The sequence below is a fragment of the Macrosteles quadrilineatus genome, unplaced genomic scaffold (assembly GCF_028750875.1).
Source record: "Macrosteles quadrilineatus isolate MER2022 unplaced genomic scaffold, UCM_ALF_1.0 Scaffold_6__1_contigs__length_79288215, whole genome shotgun sequence".
Lineage (NCBI taxonomy): Eukaryota > Metazoa > Arthropoda > Insecta > Hemiptera > Cicadellidae > Macrosteles > Macrosteles quadrilineatus.
In genome coordinates this window covers 41,243,545-41,262,114 of record NW_026542599.1, presented here as the reverse complement: position 1 = coordinate 41,262,114, position 18,570 = coordinate 41,243,545, and the positions used below count along the sequence as shown (strand labels likewise).

At 36.8% G+C, this 18,570-nt stretch overlaps 2 protein-coding genes across 3 annotated transcripts in view; one reads left to right on the top strand and one right to left on the bottom strand.

Moving 5' to 3' along the window:
- The window catches only part of LOC128996346 (E3 ubiquitin-protein ligase AMFR-like), a 111,738-nt gene extending 99,481 nt beyond the window's left edge, over positions 1 to 12,257 (top strand). Inside the window, exons 4-11 of the mRNA XM_054421616.1 lie at positions 1,094 to 1,172; positions 1,667 to 1,743; positions 2,140 to 2,453; positions 4,915 to 5,025; positions 6,111 to 6,268; positions 7,674 to 7,786; positions 10,014 to 10,219; positions 10,989 to 12,257. Coding sequence (XP_054277591.1) covers positions 1,094 to 1,172; positions 1,667 to 1,743; positions 2,140 to 2,453; positions 4,915 to 5,025; positions 6,111 to 6,268; positions 7,674 to 7,786; positions 10,014 to 10,219; positions 10,989 to 11,148 — 1,218 coding nt within the window. The 3' untranslated portion in view covers positions 11,149 to 12,257. The remainder of the gene's footprint in view (positions 1 to 1,093; positions 1,173 to 1,666; positions 1,744 to 2,139; positions 2,454 to 4,914; positions 5,026 to 6,110; positions 6,269 to 7,673; positions 7,787 to 10,013; positions 10,220 to 10,988) is intronic.
- Positions 12,258 to 12,770: 513 nt separating this feature from the next.
- Positions 12,771 to 16,120, bottom strand: LOC128996782 (dolichyl-diphosphooligosaccharide--protein glycosyltransferase subunit DAD1-like). Of its 2 annotated transcripts, XM_054422246.1 has the most exons (3): positions 15,816 to 16,118; positions 13,881 to 14,019; positions 12,771 to 13,030 (listed from the first exon to the last, which is right to left on the bottom strand). In XM_054422246.1, the coding sequence occupies exons 1-2, from the start codon at positions 16,021 to 16,023 to the stop codon at positions 13,889 to 13,891; spliced, it is 339 nt and encodes a 112-aa protein (XP_054278221.1). In that variant the 5' UTR covers positions 16,024 to 16,118; the 3' UTR covers positions 12,771 to 13,030; positions 13,881 to 13,888. The 2 variants fall into 2 exon arrangements, with proteins under 2 accessions (XP_054278221.1, XP_054278222.1); XM_054422247.1 differs by lacking the exon at positions 12,771 to 13,030 and having other exon boundaries at positions 13,878 to 14,019; positions 15,816 to 16,120.
- Between the last annotated feature and the right edge of the window lie 2,450 nt (positions 16,121 to 18,570).

The window sequence follows — 18,570 nt, the reverse complement described above, 5'->3', positions numbered from 1 at the left end:
ATTTGGATCGGTTTCTTTCAAAACATAAAAAATGCCATTGGTATAAAAAAACACCTGAAAAAAACTATGTTAACGCAAATTACTGCTGATTACACCGGTCCAGATAAAATGTATTAAGTAGGTTTTCGTATTATGAAACCACCAAGTCCAACATTACGTACTGGTAACTTATAAAACATTCACAGATGTTTACCTGGTAAGTGGTAAATATCGTGTACACAATAAGTGCTCAATGCTCAATAGCAACAGGTGATATTTACTCTATTGTTCAACACTCACATTCACCAATTTGTTTATCCTTACTTTGCATAAATTTTTTTATTTTTGTAAAAATCATAGAAAAACTGAAGTTTTTTTTGTCCTAAATAAAAATGTCAAAACGGTCTGGAACTTGACCTTTAAATAAATGCAATCCAATAAAAAAACCTTTAAGTGTTATTGTACAAGCTGATTGTTTTTGGTACCTTGTCAATTTGATTAATTATTAGATAATTGAACCCTTTAAAAATATGCTCTGTTAGAAATGGAGTTTAAAAAAAATCTTTTATAATTAGTACGAGTCAGTGTGGTAAGAATATGTTATCATCCCTGACCTCTTAAAAACCAGGTTAGGTTTGTCTAAAATTAGTATTTTATTTCTTGATGATACAGAGATTATGATCTACTTTGAATATGAAGTACAATATATTTTCATAATGGAGAACCTTTTCAAAAAAGTTGGTGTTAGCTAAAAGATTCTAAATATTAGTTTCAGTAGTAGTTTGTGTTGTAATAGTAATATATTTGATTTATTTTTGTGTTTACAAATCTTTGGTAGTGAAACAAACCCTTCTTATTCATCCTTATTGTTGAAATTTATGTACGCTTAGTTTTTATGCCCAAAATAAGGAAAGGTTTCGGGAGTGAAGTAGAATGCTGGCTGAAAAGAAGTGTTAGAGTTTTTACAGTTAAATGGAGTACTTCCCCTACAATTATAGACGAGCATTGTAGGCTTGTAACTTATTAAGGGTTATCTAGATAGTCAATTGCTGTGTATTTTTGAGAAGTATGATGGCCCATTGTTTAGTTGTGTAATGCAGTGTTGTGTTTCCAGTTATCATTCTCCCCCACCACGCCAGGATGGTCGCACCTGAGACTGGTGGTGTTGCTGGTGTCCATACTGTTTCTGTCAGGTTAGTCATACTTGTTGTAAACATGTATAAGCAACATTAGAGTAAACTTAGCATGCAAATTGTACATCTAAGTGTAGTTTTAAATGTTGTTTTTTCAAGGAATGATTAGTTGGGCTGAAAAGCCAGTCCAGTAGAGCCCTACGAAAAAAACTAGTTGGGTTAGTATCCTGTTTTTGTTAGGATTGGATCAAGCAGAGGTTTGTTACATATTTTGCCTATGAGACGTAATGGATGTTTTAAAGTACACAAAGCGGTTTTTTTGTGAAAGAGTTCTCTCAGAGATTTGTAGGCCTGGACAAAAATAAAATAACAAATCTATATACAATTTGTTATTTACACAAAATGTTTGGTTAAAATTTATTTGGGCTCTGATTTTCTAAAGTAGCCTCGCTTGACCCTTATCGCTTTCATAAATAATCCTTCTCAGCCACTCTGCCTGCCTGTAGACTCTGTTGCTGCATAGTATGTATGCTAATGTGTTGGTCTATGTTTAGGTCTGATGTTCCTTGTAGCAGTTGCCGTTGGCTTCTTGTCAGCCGGTCTCAACACATTCGCTTTCATGGCTGCCGAGGTAAATACTCACTTTAACAACCTTTCAGTTTCAAAATGGTATAAGGATAGGAATACAGAATAAGGATTACAGTAGTGGTTACTTGAGAGAAGACATTAAATTTGTAGAATAGGTGGAAAGGTTTGGATTAACCACCATCCATCCAACAGAACATCTTTGATCAGACCAAATGTTTCACTGCACTATCAATACTGGTAAACCCAATGCTCTTGCGTTGTTCCAATCTTGTCTCCCAGGCTGCAAACATGTCAAGCACAGTTTTCAGTTGTCTTTAATAAGTTATGTTTTGTGTGGATAATTATAGTTTGTACTACGCTATTTAATTTATACGAGCTGTTGGCCCGTCCTACGTACGGGAATCGAGTAGTCAATTAAAACTGATTAACCTTGTTACAGTGCGTGCTGTTGTCGGTGCGCACGCTGCACACGTTGCTCCGCTACGCGCTGCACGTGTACGACGTGCGTGGTGGCGGCGGCCGCGTTTGGGAGAAGCGAGGCGCACTGGCTTACTACACAGAGCTAGTGTTTGAGCTGGGAGCCCTGACTGTAGAGCTGCTACACCACGTGCACATGCTGTTGTGGAGCAACATCTTCCTGTCCATGGCTTCACTAGTTATCTGCATGCACCTGCGCTACCTCATACATGAGATACAGAGGAGAGTGAAGAAGCACCGCAACTACTTGTGGGTGCTGTACCACATGGAGCAGAGGTAGCAAACTTAACATCAATTATATCTATTTGAATATAATTTTAGTGACCAAAACAGCGGAATTCACTAATATTGATTAAAAGCACTTGTCAGCAGTTATAATAGTAATATGTTTTGTTGAGAAGCCATCATCAGCCATTCAACCACGTCAATCCGAAAAATAGGTGAGTCGGTGGCTCAGTCGGTGACGTCACGGACTTCAGGCCCAAGGCAGCGTTGTCATGGGTTCGTATCCTGGTCACGGCCGTAAACACTTTATCAGTACAGTTCACCTTTGTACTGTACCGGCTCACTCCTTGCTTTGCTGGATACGTTCCACGCACGGGCAAATAGTCTATGTGGACGAGCAAATGCAAGGTTAAAAGAGGCCGCCAACCTCTTAAAAAAAAAAACCTTCTCGATATCAGCACTCAAGTTAGGCCAATACTGTATAACAAAGCGAGCCCTATGACACCTTAATGAGACTCATGAATATGGTCTAACACTTTGTCTTAACGTTAAGGTACGACAAGTATGTTCTCTAGAAAGAGTAAGTCATCTTCAAATAGAATATTACGTTGAATCTTAAAAATCAGTTTTTTCTTCTCTTCCTTTGAGATCTTTTAGATTAGACCATCCTTTATGAATGTAGTTTATTACATTACTTAAAACTGGGCCATTTTTGGAAGCTAACCTAAACTCTTGTTTTTTAGCTTCGGACATACTAAGTTGTTTAGGTAGGCTATTTACCATCACACATTTGTCAAGTAAACTCTCACTCTCTTTTGGTACTGTTTTGACAAATCTTGACATAACGGCAGCAATGTCATTATCTTTCCCTGGCAAATACTTTACATTAAGAATTTAACAACTTGAGCTTAAACTTCTGAAGTCTACTTGAAACATTACAAATACTCTTTTCCATCATACTTACAATAGGCTTATGATCAGAGTACACAGTCACCCCAGTTCCATGAATGCACTGGTAAAACTTGGACACTGCAAAAACAAACAGCGGCCTTTTCCTTGTCAATTACTGGGTATCTAGTTTCTGCACTAGTTAAAGATCTAGTACTGAAAGCTACTGGATACTTAATTATTCTGTAACAAACTAGCTAGGCCAGAAGAATTACATGCATCTTACACAAATTTCTACTGGCAATTTTGGATAAAATATTATAAGTACAGTGGCCTCCTTGATTTTTTTAAATAGTTTAAATGCTTTAGACAATTTGGTTTTGTCCAATTAAAAGGTTCAGTTATTTTAGACATAATAGGTTATAAATTTAGTCATTAAATTAACTGCACCTAACATTGACTGCAACTATTTTTTGTTTTTAGGTCCTTGCAACTTAACTAACACTTCAATTCTATCTGGGTCTGGCTGAACACCTTGTTCAGAAAAAAAAATAGACCTAAATATTTAACCATGTTTACTTTTTACTCTAACTTGTTAATGTACTTTCTTAAATGTTGTTAAATGTTCTGTACTAACTTAAATGTTATTTTCATGCTTTGAACTGTACCTTGTTACTGTACTATTAAACTTAATATTATTTTCTTGCTTTGAATTGTAACTTGTTACTGTAGGTACTAAAACTTTATGTTATTTTCTTGCTTTGAACTGTAACTTGTTACTGTACTATTAAACTTTATGTTATTTTCTTGCTTTGAATTGTAACTTGTTACTGTAGGTACTATTAAACTTTATGTTATTTTCTTGCTTTGAACTGTAACTTGTTACTGTACTATTAAACTTTATGTTATTTTCTTTTGCTCTTTGAATGATTTTATTAAGAATAAGGTAATGTTCTTCCTCAGTTGATGTAGTTAAGATGAAGTCATCAAAGTAAATACCTAAATTAGGAAAGTCACCTAATACTTGCATATGGTACCTTTGAAATATCTCTGGAATTACACTTAGGCCTAAAGGTAATTTAGTGATCGTAAATATCCCAAAATGTGAAATGAAAGTGGTGAGCAATCTACTCTCATCGTCCAGTTCATTTTGATGAAATCCATCTTTTATGTCGAATACAGTAAAGTATTTCTTACCTCTGAGCATCAGTTCAAGTTGGCCACTTGACGGTATTGGATAAAGGTTTACTTTCGATTCGAGCGAACCTCCGCCATCTTGGCAACTCCCTGTCTCTCTGGTCTTTGGCTAATGCAAAGCCTACTAAATGTACAAACATACAAAAGACAACTTATACATATATTACAGTGACACTAAAGTTTGGATAAGAAACTTTTAAGAAATTAGTTTGGAATTTTGGTTGAACCCCCACCCCTAAGCTGAGCTACTAGCACTGTGACATAATTCATATGATTGTTCCACCATTTAGAATCAGCACAATTGGTTTTTCTATTCCAGTAATCCAAGTTGAATTAAAAATTAATTAAAATCAAACTTTTATTCCATACAACCCAATTTATATTTTCGTGGTATTATAGCGTAGTTACAATCCCACTTTTTTCACAGCTACCCAATGGCATCCAGCAAGGAACTGGCTGAAAACTCAGACAACTGTGCCATCTGTTGGGAGAAAATGGAATCAGCTCGGAAACTGCCTTGCACCCATCTGTTCCACAAGTAAGTTTCCAGAAAGTGTATACAAGTTGTATTCAAACAGGTTTTTCCTATAAAGGGTGAGGCAGTGAAACGGCATGATTTGATACCAGCTGACAAGGAATTGGGGGCTATAAGAGTTAGGGGTAAATGACCGTAGGCGTCTATATAAGTAGAAATTTCAGTAGCCATGGAGCGTTGGAAGAGTGCACAACACGTGTTTGCTGTAAAGGCATATTTAATGGATATTATGTTTTGTGCTCACCGCACTTTCCGTTGTGAGTTCAGTCAATCGCCGCGGGCTCCCGTGCCATCGAGGAAAGCTATCTTCCTTTGGTTGGATAACTTTGAAGTCACTGCTAGCATGACAAAGCGCTATAAAACGATTGCAGACGTTATGCAAATGCTAAAAACCATCATGCTAAAACCATGGGGAGTACAAATTCAACAATGTGTACAAAACTAAGAACCCCATTTTACTGACACTGTATTAAAAAATGTAATTATTTGAAGTTGAAACATTAATTTCCACTGATGTACTTAGGATTTATATTAAAACCACTATCATTTTTTTCTAAATGAATTATTTGAGATTTTTCAAAATCGTGCCATTTTATTGATGTTAAGGGTATTTACCATACACTAGTTGTCTATTGAGTATTTCACTCTTGACAGAGACATCTCCATGAAATAGCTTAACCAATCAGACATGGGGATCTTCACGAACACAATCCCAGACAAGCTTTCGATTGAACTCTTCCAATTCATAAGTTAATGTTCACAGAAAGATAACTGTCCATAATGAGCTGTATAACAAAATAATTGAGCTAACCAAAAATTGCTTATGTGTAAATGACTGATCAAATACGCTAAATTTTTTACCAAGTCAAACTGAAAACAACATTTTGAAAACTCTAGCAAACTTTATGTCACATTTGTTATCAAAGGATAAAAATCAAGGGAGTAAATAGAATTTTAGACTAGCACATTATGTGATGTTTCATTTTACTATGTTCTTTTACAACAAATAATTTGGCTACCATGCAGATGGGATGTCTCCTTCAGTATAGGTCAATGTTATGTGATAACTTTATCTTTCTCTGTCACAGTTCGTGTCTACAGTCTTGGCTAGAGCAGGATACATCGTGTCCCACGTGTCGTCTGGCCTTGAGTATTCATAGTCTCAACTCAGCCAACAGTCAACTCAACGAGCCAGCCAACCTGCCTCCCAACCGTCCCCGGCCCAACCACTTCTTCCACTTTGATGGTAACTTTGTTCAGCAATGTTTAACATGTAATTTAAGTGATTATTACAGACATGTACAGTAAAACCACTGACACGAGATGAGGAAGTACACAAAACATGACCTAGTTAAGCAATTTCACGATTTCTTATCTGAGGATTCCAGATCCTAAAATGTTGTAAAAAGATAACTTAAAACTTATAACTTTATTATTAAGTGACACTCTTTGTGTGGATATTTCATGCTGAGTGTGAGTCTGAGTTTAGTGCAGTATGTGAAATCCCCTAATATCAATGTAAAGTGTGCAGATTATACAGCCAATAGTTATTTGTGTAACTAGTGGGGAAAGTGGCACTTTGCAAAGGCCTTTTTCACTCGTGTTACACATTATATTTTTCCTACAGTCACTATAAAGCATATAAATAATTAGTCTTTCAAACACTATACAACACGTTTTTAGGTTCAGCTGGCAACACAAATGGTGCCCTAGAGAAAGTAGTCCCCGGTCCGTATCACTCCGCAAGAATTTTTTCCTCGGCAAGAAATGTGCTCCGCGTTTTGATAATATAGTTCCGTATGTTTTTGTAATTTGAAGTGGTTTCCGCGCCTAAAAAAAATGCTTTAAAGGTATTTTCTTGTTTATTAAGATCGTAGGAATGTTTTAAAAACGTTTAAAAGAAATGTCCAGAAAGTTCAGAAATACCGAAACTATACACAAAATGACAGGTTAAATTGTAGTTATAATAGTCAATCAGCTGCTCATAATATTATTATCTTTGCCAACCTATTTCCAAGCGTACACGGATTACGTGCATAATAGAACCACGCTGTTTTGTGTTGTTTCGTTGGAATCCTGATGTGCGGCAAAGTATAAACCGTACGACAAAGTATAAACCGTACGGCAAAGTATAAATATGCAGCAATTAGCAGCTTTCTGTACTATAAACAGTACAAGGAAGCCAACTTTGTCGGGTGACTGTAGGAAAAGATATTACTTTCACCCCTTTGGCATATTTTCTGGTCACTCGTTATTTTGTGATTCGGTAGCTCAGTTAGTAGCGCAACAGACTTCGAAGTCATGGCAGTGATATTGTGGGTTCAGATACTGGTGCCTGCCACTAGATTTTATTAGTTCACCGTTGTTGTACCGGCTCACCACATGCTTTGCCGGATATGTCCTACATTCCACGCACAGGCCCAAGGACTATGTGGACAGGAAAATGATTTTTTTTAAGAGAAGAGTAATCATTTCCAAGCTTAGATGTTGAACCTCCCCATTTTCTCCGATCTACAGTTCTTTCTCCTTTACAGTCTATTTTTTCCTCTTTTCTCCACAACCCTCTTCATCTTCTCCGTCTATAGTCTCGGTTACTATTTACTCCATTTCCTTGTGTGTAGATTGTATATATTTGTTTTGTTGTGTCACAGGCTCCAGATACGTGTCATGGTTGCCCAGTTTCTCTGTAGAAGTGACCCACACTCAACTCCTACATAACACTCAACCAACCCACACCTCCCAGCTGGAGTCCATGGCCAGGACGGTGAGTAAACACTATGGCCATAGCATAATTGTTGAATCAAATGGCCATCAATCAAAAAGCTCCAAAATTATGTTTCTTTGTTGTATTATCGCAGTTAGTTTGCCATATGTAACTTTCACTAATCCAAGCTCACTAATACGTGTCTATGTTCTTAATTTTTGCTGTTTACTCCAAGTATTATGTATGTTTTTACCCATTGTTCATTTGACATCAATTAAATTATTTGGTTGCTTAAAAATTCTGAAATCAAAAATATAATTTGTTACCTACTAAAGCCCCCCACACACTACCAGACCAGACCTCCAGACCAGACCGTCTGGTCTGGCGTCTGGCACTTGTCTTATCGTGTGTGGGACTGTCTGCAGACCGATTTTCTCGGACCGGACTGTCTGCGTGTCTGATGGTTGAACCCTCAGACCACAGACGGTCTGAGGTTCCCCCACCACTATTTTTGTCTGGTCTGTGAGTGTGAAGCGCTGTCTGTCAGATGACCGACCGTCGCTACAGTATTCATCCATTTGTTGGAGTTCTCACCACGGTGTCTCAATTACGAATGTTGGAATGTCTGGTCTGGGAGTGTGTAGAGCCTTCCAAGACGGTCTGGTTGCAGCCAGACGGTCTGGTTGCAGCCAGACGGTCTGGTCTGGAGGTCTGGTCTGGTAGTGTGTGGGGGGCTTAAAATAACTCTAAATTATCTAGCACCGTTGCTACCTCACTCGACTTTGTCAAAAAAGTTGATGGTTAAGGCTGTAACATAGAGAACAAGGGCTTAAGATTTTTAGGACTTTTGTGAGGATATCTTTGGTATAAAGGTTAGTACAGAGAATAGGCATACCTGAATGGGAAAGAGTAAAAACAGGCACAAGAAAAATCACACCAGAAAAATTAGAATATTGTATTGTCACTGTCAACATTTTTAACCTAGGAAGGTTTAAAGACCCATTGGGTCTGAAGATTTCTCTACTCAAACCTTCCTCCTTCCTAAGCTGAGTAACTACCAAACTACTATACTCACTCAACTTATGGGTCAGTGTTGTCAATATTGGTTGGTTGGTCAATTATTTATGTCACAAACACAAGTTATCAAGTCAATATTTTTATCTCAGATCAGCAAATAAAACACTATACAGTATTAATATTTTTTACCACCAGGGCCTAGACTGTTCATTGCTCTTTTCTGAAACAAACAATTGGAATCCTAAATGAGTGTTCACAGGTTTCTAAGATAGGTTAATGATAAAGCACGTTTTAAATTATTGTAGTTGTGTCTATTGTTTGATTAACTTGTTCTTTAACCCAGGGGCGGCTCCAGGAATAATTTTTTGGGTAGGCCTGGCAAGGATCAAGAAAGAGTTTGATCAAGGGGACGAGAGGTTTGAAGGGCTTCCCCGCAAAAAGGGGGAGTTTTTAAATTTAAATTCAAAATAATTAGTTTAAATGCTTTAACTTTAATTACATACAATTACATTGCTTTATTTCTTTCTAGTTTTGAATTATCTACCAAAATTTTGGGTAGGCCCGGGCCTACCTGGCCTGCCCTCTGAAACCGCCCCTGCAACCTGTTAATTTTCATTGATACAAGTATATTTCTCTGGTAATTTTTGTTAAATTTTTAACTAGGTTCAACCATTTTGTTTCTTTTAAAATTACATTCTTTGATTTGTGTTATATTTTGTTGTTTTAAGTTGAAACTTGAAAGTAGTAGTTTAAACCTGTAGTTGTATGTTTTGCATTTTACTCAGTTCCTTAAAAGAGAGTAATGTGTTTTTTTTAGAGTTTTTTAAGTATTTTTTTATACCAACCATAATTGTAATTCAATTAATTTGGTCTGCTCATATTGGCCCAGCCAGGTATGGTTCATCCTTTATTCGTATTGGAAGCTTTAATAAAAAAAACACAAAAATCCTAATAAGTGTTCATTGTTTGATTATCACAGTTTTGTTAGTTAATAAATCTGTACAAGTACAACTTTTTTTTAAGAAGATAATCATAAACTTTTTACTCTTATTGCCTATAGGACAAATGACAAACAAACTCAACATTTTACGTGTAGATTATACGTGAAGGCCCATTAATTAGGCTTCCAAGTCAGCCATAATGTACTTTTAGATGTCTAGCTATCCTTTTCAAAGAATTCCTATTAAGCCAGGAAGTTCAAACTGCTGTTGGCAACCCTGATTCACCACCGGTTTAATGAGGGTTTACTGTACTGGTGGTTTGATTGCAGGTGCAGCAACTGTTCCCACACCTACCACTGAATGTCATCATAGAGGATCTGCACATCACACGCAGTGTTGAGTTAACTGTAGAGAATGTGTTGGAAGGTCATGTAGTGGCACCACTGCAGAGTCCACCCACACCTCCTCCCCTGTCCACTCCACCGGTGACTCCGCCCTCCCTGGGGGCCGGCGTTTGGCAGCACGCCTCCAACAGGTTAGTTACGATCAAGAAACTACCGAGTTATTACTTACAGTATGACTCCCATTACCAATGACATCAGCCAATCGTACAGTTTCAGTCATCACAATTTGGTATGGAAAACATGTTGCAAATTTGGGATTACATTGTGCTTTTGTATTGGGAAAAACATTTCTTACAACTGTTTAATCACTACTCTGGCCAAGCCGCCCACTTTCTGGTGTCCTCAATGATCTATTGCCCGTGTTTCTGTTCTGCTACTTTCTTCCGTGATTTAACTCATGGTTGTTTTGTTCTGCACAAGGAACAGCATCGTTGCAAGGAATAAAAAACCGCCAGCAAAAGGCTCTTTGTCGTTATCACTTAATTTTTTATTAAAATATGTTTACACAGCGTAACTTCCATGTTTTCCGGCCCAAATTGTGAAGACGACTGAAATGGTATAAGTAGCCAATGAAAGGGCCCTAGTGACAGTCTTCACCCTTCACAGCCAGAGTACTACGTGAGACAAACTCCTCAATACATTTTTTGCACCCTGTTTGTTTTGAAGATATAAAAAGAACGTCATCAGTATTGCAAATATTTTTAATTTGTTATTAGCAAAATGCCATAATTTGACTTGATATGTTGCACTTTTTTTGTAGCTGTAACATTTGAAATATATTCACTCTGTGCGATTGAAATTAGTCATATCGCTTGTGATAGCATTTTCATTAGTTGGATGTGTATTGGGAGTTCTACAACTGTTCAGTTCTTTTAATTAAATCAATCTGTTTTTAAATAGTGAATCTGCTGAGGAAGAAGAGGAACCATTGAACCCAGGAAGTCGATTTTCAAAGTCTCCAACAGAAAGGGAAAGAATCTTGTATGTTCGAAAAGAGAAATTGCTGCTTGGAGCTCGTCGAAGATATCTGGAGAGACTTCAAGCCTCTCCTTCTAGCTGAAGGGGTCCCTCTGTATCGTCAATGTTTACTGTCAAACTAAAGGCTTATTTTAATATTTCAACCACTAAATAAATAGTCGTTCAAGCAAAAATATTCTTTCAATTAAATGTTACGAATTAATTTTTTTAATGTTAGTTGGAATTCTCAAACCTTAAAAACGCTTTATATGCGGATGTATGTAAATTTTATATTCTTGAGCTTCTGGTTTCAATAAGGCTTTGTTATTTCACTCTCGTTAAATTTGTGCACCCAATAGTCGTTTATCAAGTACTTTTGTAAATGAAGAAATGAAAGACTGTGTTATTTAATAAGAAGATATCGTGATATTTTAGAATGATTAACGAGTACTTTCTTTTGTGTTTCACGTAGGTTAATACCATAAATTTTGTAGCTTTAGCGTTTTTGTTGTATATATGTTTTTATCTTAAGACTACACCAAAATGTTACTTTTCATACTTTAACTAGGCAATCTGAATCTAGTCTAGTTTTGTACTATATTGTTAATTTTAATCGTAGGAACATTAATTTACTAGGCTGTATTGCTGTTACACCTTTAATTTAATTAGGCTTATCTAATGAGTGAGTTTATGTAGATTTTTGGAATTCGGAAGGTAGAAATTACAATGTACACCCACATTAATTTATATATATATATTTTTTTTAACTATACAATCATTTATTTAAATTGATTTTTAGCTTAGTTTATAGCTCGTATTCAGCTTTTGGTGAGTTAAAAAGTAGTTTGATATAAACAGTTTTAATTTTGATTTAATCATTCCTCAGGTACTTTTACAGAGCTGATCTGGAATGTTTAAGCGAATGAGATTGTCATAAGTTTTGTCATTTGTCTAGTAGTCCTAGCAGTGTACCTATCAATCAGAGAAAAATTAAACTTCGGGTTTGTTTCTCGCAGTTATAAAAAGTGTTCAATCATTAGATTGGGTTTCAAACGACTGTTAGTATTATGTACAGTTTTGTTTGATTTTGTTGATAGAAGTGTAGATTGTATAACTGTGTATTGTAGGATTTGTGTACAAAATGAGGCTCGACTAGTGACTGATTTTAGCATATTACACCCTGCATTAGAATAAAATATTCTTTGTGCATAATCTGTGACTTTGATTAACGTTCCTGCCAACCACTCTTTAAGTTAACTCAAAGTATAAAATGTTGTCTGTTTACAAAATATTGGGCTACTACTTTCTTATTATTGGTGCCAGCGGCCAGTCTACACTTTTCGTATCCCTTCGGCAATCTCCCCAAGCCACATAACTTATGCACATTATAATTTTTTATGTTTATAAATGTTTAATAGGTACACTTCTTCCAACTGGCAATGGATTTCAATGGCTAGTGGTTGAGCAAAATTTTCCTACAAATTCCAATAACTCCCATCCCACAGAAACCTATGCACAGATTATGATTTTATACTCGTTGTGTGAGTTGATTTACATTTATTTCCCCTTTAAATGATTATTGGCTACTTAAAACAAAACCAACTGAGGCGTTAGAATATGGACTGTTAAAAACACAGAAATTTTGATTTTACATCACAATCCATCAATTCCTGAATTAAAAAGAGCCAGATGATAAATGGTCTTAAATGAACAAACATGTTAGTTACAGTCTTTATTTATTAATATTTTAGAAATAGTTACATAACTTATAATCCTGACGCAACAAAATTAAAACCACTTTGAGACCTACTCTGTATTACATAGTAAATTTCGGTGCACCATGAGACAATTTTTTATGTTAAAAATAAACTGTATACAAAATACACCCAACATTATGTATCAAAACATGATGAAATACAATTGTCATTAAATGCTTGTGTGACCCATGGAAGTTTTCCCATGCTCCAAGACTGGTTTTTCTGTATCTGAAAAAAGACAAAAATTTACATTGGTTTTTTAAATTCCAAATACCTAGTGGAATCTGCAAAGTGATGCTTATCATAAAACCTGTCAGGTGATCGATGAGGAAGTCGCAATTTCGAATTAATAATAAGAGTTGGTGTAAATACCTGCATTCCTGCGATTTAATTTGCTGCTAAATTGCAACCGGTATAGACTGACATAGAAGTCATCGTCGGGCCAGTTCAGATGTATTCTAGCTTCATTCGAAGGTCGTCAATTCATAATAAATAAATACATAGAGGCCTTGGATGCTCCCCTTCTGACGGTTGAAAGGTGCCAATTGAGTGATAAATTGTGTCGTGTACGTTTTACATGAAAGGCCCTCCACCGTTATGTTCTTCAATTTTAGCTCGAGTGCTGACCATTGGGAGCGTAATATAGTATAGACATTGTTTCTTTATAGGTATTTGTAACACTATTGATAAGGCATACAATATTTCTTAAGTTAAATAACAGTTGAGAAATGATGTTTATGTTTGTTATGATTTATTGTGACTCATAGGTGATTGAAGGATTTGTGATTTGGTTTGAGGTAGTTTAATGTACCTAATAAAATATGTCTTATTTAAATTGAACAATTAACTTAGTGGTTTTGAAACTGCAAGATAGAAATTTAAAATGTGAAAAATAAAGAATATAAATTAGCCTAAGTAAAAATGGAGACAAAGGCGAATCAAGAATATGAAAATTTTTATTGGAAAATCTGGCAAGGATAAACTATTTAGGATAGGTAAGATACTGAAATCAGGAAAAATTTCAAAAAATATCTAGTGAGTATTTATAATAGGCCTAGATGTTAAGTAGAATAATTACCCAGCTCATCAACCAATGAAGTTGATGACGACAAGATGCAAGATTATGTGAGCGAAGATGAAGTCTGCAAAACCTCGCTCCGGACTGATACCATAGAACTGGCTCTTGTTCTGCGGATTAACTTGAAGTCTCAAACACACTGTAATACAAATTCAGAAAATATGAGGTGTGCTTACTTGAACAACAATTTATAGGCATAACAAATTTAAAATACCCCGCCGCAGCAAACCTGCAGACTAAGCGAATTTCAACTTGTCTGATTACATATTTACCTACTCAAATATTTCCATAAATAAGACATATTTATTTCCAATTTAAATAACATTAGATTTAACGAGTGCTTAGGTTTGCTGCTACAGGGAAGGTAAACTGTGTTTTTTGACCAAATGTCAATAGTATAGGATGAAATAAATAATTTGCCAAATTTGATCAACATATTATCCATAAACAAGTAAACTACAACAGTTTTCATTTTCTCCATAAGAATAACATGGGAATTTTAAATTTGCACTTTTTTAAATTTTCTCTGTAACCATTAGGCATACAACAATGTTTCAATATACTAAATTATTTATTTTTTTAGGCTCTGGTTGGGAAAGAAATTCCAACATTTTATGTTTTTAGGGTCAAAAATGGGAAAAACCCAATTTTTACCCCATGAACCCCCGTTCCCATGGTCCGATCATGCTGGTTCGCTAACTCGTTCGAATAAATGTAGGTTTACATGTTTATACTAAATTTCACCAAAATCGGATAATTTTTGTTAGAGTTATCGTGCTAACGGACACACATATATTATATATAAATACACCTATATATAAATATATAGATGCAAACAAAAGTTAGGTAAGCATTTAATGTATTTGAAGTTTGAAAATGGACTTAGGCCTATGTCCGAAACATGTCACTTCTTAAAAAAATATATAATATTCAGGGTGCTCAGTTGTACTTATTAACTTAAATATTCAATGTATATATAAATATATACATTTTTCCGTAAAATGGCAAGCAACACATTTTATTGGGCGCGAGCACTACTTATTGCTGACTTAACCCCCTTAACCTACCCCCAAGCCACAGGTACATGATATTGATACTGTCGTGTGCGTTAATGTGTCCTCTATCAGCTAACACTCTCGGTAATAACCTACGCGGCCGTATTTTTCCGTAAAATGGCCCGCAATAGATTTTTTCAGGCGCGAGCACTACTTATTGCTGACTTAACATACACCCCAGGTACATGATATTGATAGGCTACTGTCGTGTCCGTTAATGTTTCCTCTATCAGCAGACACTCTCAGTAATAACCTACGCGCCCGTATTTTCCCGCTAAACAGCCAGCAATAGATTTTATAAACTTATTGCTGACTTTACCCCCCCGAACTTACCCCCCAGGTACATGATATTGATACTGACGTGTCTGGTAAAGTGTCCTCTATCTGGTGACATCATCGGTAATATGGTACGCGACCGTATTTTCCCCTAAAATGGCCAACAATCGATTTAATCGGGCGCGTGCAATACTTATTGCTGGAGTTATTGCCAGGTTCACACCAATTGCGCACTACTTATTGCTGAGTTATTGCCAGGTTCATACCAATGTAGGCCTAGGCTTACAAAGTGTGCGATTTAGGCTAACACATTTCTTACCTAAACTTCTCGATCATATGCGCAAACTAGTAACTTTTTAGGTTAGGCCTACCTAATTGGAATCTTGTAGGGGGGAGGGTGGGCTTGAGCCCCCTAGTCCATATTGATCAGATAATTGACACCCATGTAGGCCTATTAGGGAGTAAGATAAAGGTCTATTTTAAACCATCAATGAGTCTAGGGTCCAGGTCTATGACCAATGATAACAATTTACATAGATATTGATTACCGGTAACTTACCTACTTAACCCAGCTTTCACCCCAACCTTATAACAAAAGACTTACCTGCTAACACAAAGCTGCTCACACAAGAAATAAATCCACTCAAAAATGAATTGAAAGGAAAAGTGCCAACAAGACAGCAGTATAGAAATTGGACAGCACCCGTCAATAAAACATAGAACAAATAGGCATCAATAATTTTGAGCTTTTTGGGAGTGTGAGTTGTGTACTCATCATAGAATTTTACGACAACAGAACTAAGGCTTGACATTTTCGAAAATGAAATTGGTACCAAAAACAAATAACAATTAGGCTACACAAAAAAGTACTAACGGACCGGCTCTTCAAAAATAAATAACCTTAAACCAAAACCACAGACAGACTTTATTTTTTATTATTGGAGTATTGCAGACGTCAAAATCATAGTAGACCAGACCGAAACAGATCAGAAAAAACCACCAACCAACCACGCAGTCACACGTCATGTAATACAAACAACTGCTATTTTTTAACTATTATTTGTACGCACGTTTTAGATAACACGTAACTTCGCTGTTAGTTCGAAAAGCTCGGAGTGCCAGCCACGGCCGCCTTTAACTACAACAGGCCGCGGCCTGGTAGAATTGGCAACATCGCAAGTGGTGTTGTTCAGTGACAGACGTCCCATAAGATAACATGGCAGACAGGTGACATCAGCTCATTAATTCGCATGAATATAAATTTATTAAAATATTGAAAATAAAACATACAGAATTGAAAATTGAAACAATATTAATTAAAATCTATCTATCTAATATATAAAATTCTTGTGTCACAGTGTTTGTCTGCAAACTCCTCCGGAACGACTTCACCGATCGTTATGAAATTTGGTGTGTAAATTCTGTAGGTATGCGAATCGGACGTAAACTATTTCCCGTTTCGAAATTCTTAAAAGGGCTCCGCCCCAGTGGCTCTGGAGTTTCCCATGTTAACCTTATGAGAAATGGAATTAATGAATCTTAACAGCTGTTTCAATTAAACAAGTTGGTTCTGTTCTATGATGTTCAATAGCATTAAAGTTACAAGGATTACCAACAGGGTGCAGCACTATTATTTCTTTTACATTTATGACAACAGCTAATTTGCAACCAAAAGGTGAGTGAGCGTAGCGAACGAACTTCAACCTGGAGGCGAGTTAGCGTAGCGAACGAGCTAACCTGAAGGCAAGTGAGCGCAGCGAACGAGCTCCAACCTAAAGGTGAGTGAGCGTAGCGAACGAGCTCCAACCCAAAGGTGAGTGAGCGTAGCGAACGAACTTCAACCTGGAGGCGAGTTAGCGTAGCGAACGAGCTAACCTGAAGGCAAGTGAGCGCAGCGAACGAGCTCCAACCTAAAGGTGAGTGAGCGTAGCGAACGAGCTCCAATCCAAAGGTGAGTGAGCGTAGCGAACGAACTTCAACCAGGACGTGATTGAGCGATGCGAACGAGATCATCTTGAAAATTAAACGTAACGGTACTTTCTTTCCATCGGTCTGTCTTAGGGGAAACCTATAACTTAGGCGATACGAAGTTCGCCGGGTCAGCTAGTACTATTATAAAAAAGAGGTGGTTGCTGTATGTGTGTATGTGTGTATGGGAAAAGTAAACTCGAAAAATACTGGTCGGATTGGGCTGAAATTTGGCATGATGATAGCTTACATTCCCGATTAACATATAGGCATATTCTTATTTCAAAAATCCTTTCGGGCTCCGCCCCAGTGGCTCTGGAGTTTCCCATGTTAACCTTATGAGAAATGGAATTATTGAATCTTAACAGCTGTTTCAATTAAACAAGTTGGTTCTGTTCTATGATGTTCAATAGCATTAAAGTTACAAGGATTACCAACAGGGTGCAGCACTATTATTTCTTTTACATTTATGACAACAGCTAATTTGCAACCAAAAGGTGAGTGAGCGTAGCGAACGAACTTCAACCTGGAGGCGAGTTAGCGTAGCGAACGAGCTAACCTGAAGGCAAGTGAGCGCAGCGAACGAGCTCCAATCGAAAGGTGAGTGAGCGTAGCGAACGAGCTCCAACCTAAAGGTGAGTGAGCGTAGCGAACAAACTTCAACCAGGACGTGATTGAGCCATGCGAACGAGATAATCTTGAAAATTAAGAAGTTAAACGGGGCAAAGCCCGCGGGTTACAGCTAGTATCTGTATATTTTTAAGCGAAGTCAATATTGTCATAGTCCAGTAACCAATCTTTCATAAATACACAAATGCCATTAGATGCTTCCAAATAAAAACAGCTGTTACAACACCACTTGCGACGTTGCCAGTTCGAAGGTCGCGGCCTGGAGTTAAAGGCGGCCGTGGTGCCAGCACGGCCACCTTTAACTCCAAGCCACAGCATTCGATGCGGAAACATCGTCAGTAAATGCTGTTGCAGCTCGTATTACAGCTGTTTTGTTTGGATTTAATACTTTAATACTTTACAATGAAATTGAGACTATACAACGTAGGTATTTTAAGCCAAGTAGGAATGGAGATGAGTATAGGATGAGTGGCGCTAATTTAGCTGTTACAACCCTGCTTGTGACGTTGCCACTTCGAAGACCGGGGTCTGGAGTTAAAGCACGGCCGCCTTTAACTTCAGGCCACGACCTTCGAAGTGGCAACGTAGCAAGTGGTGTTGTAACAGCTGTTTTGTTTGGAAGCAGCTAATGGTATTTTTGTATTTACGAAAGATTGGTTACTGGATTATGACAATATTGACTCCGCTTAAAATGTACAGATATAATTTTTTTAATTCATATTGTTTCGGTTTTCAATTCTGTATGTTTTATTTTCAATATT

Coding starts and splice junctions, on each gene's coding strand:
- LOC128996782 (XM_054422247.1), bottom strand. CDS start 16,023: ATGTCAAGCCTTAGTTCTGTTGTCGTAAAATTCTATGATGAGTACACA. Junction 14,020..15,815: donor GAGCAGCTTTGTGTTAGCAG/GTAAGTCTTTTG, acceptor TTTGTATTACAG/TGTGTTTGAGACTTCAAGTT.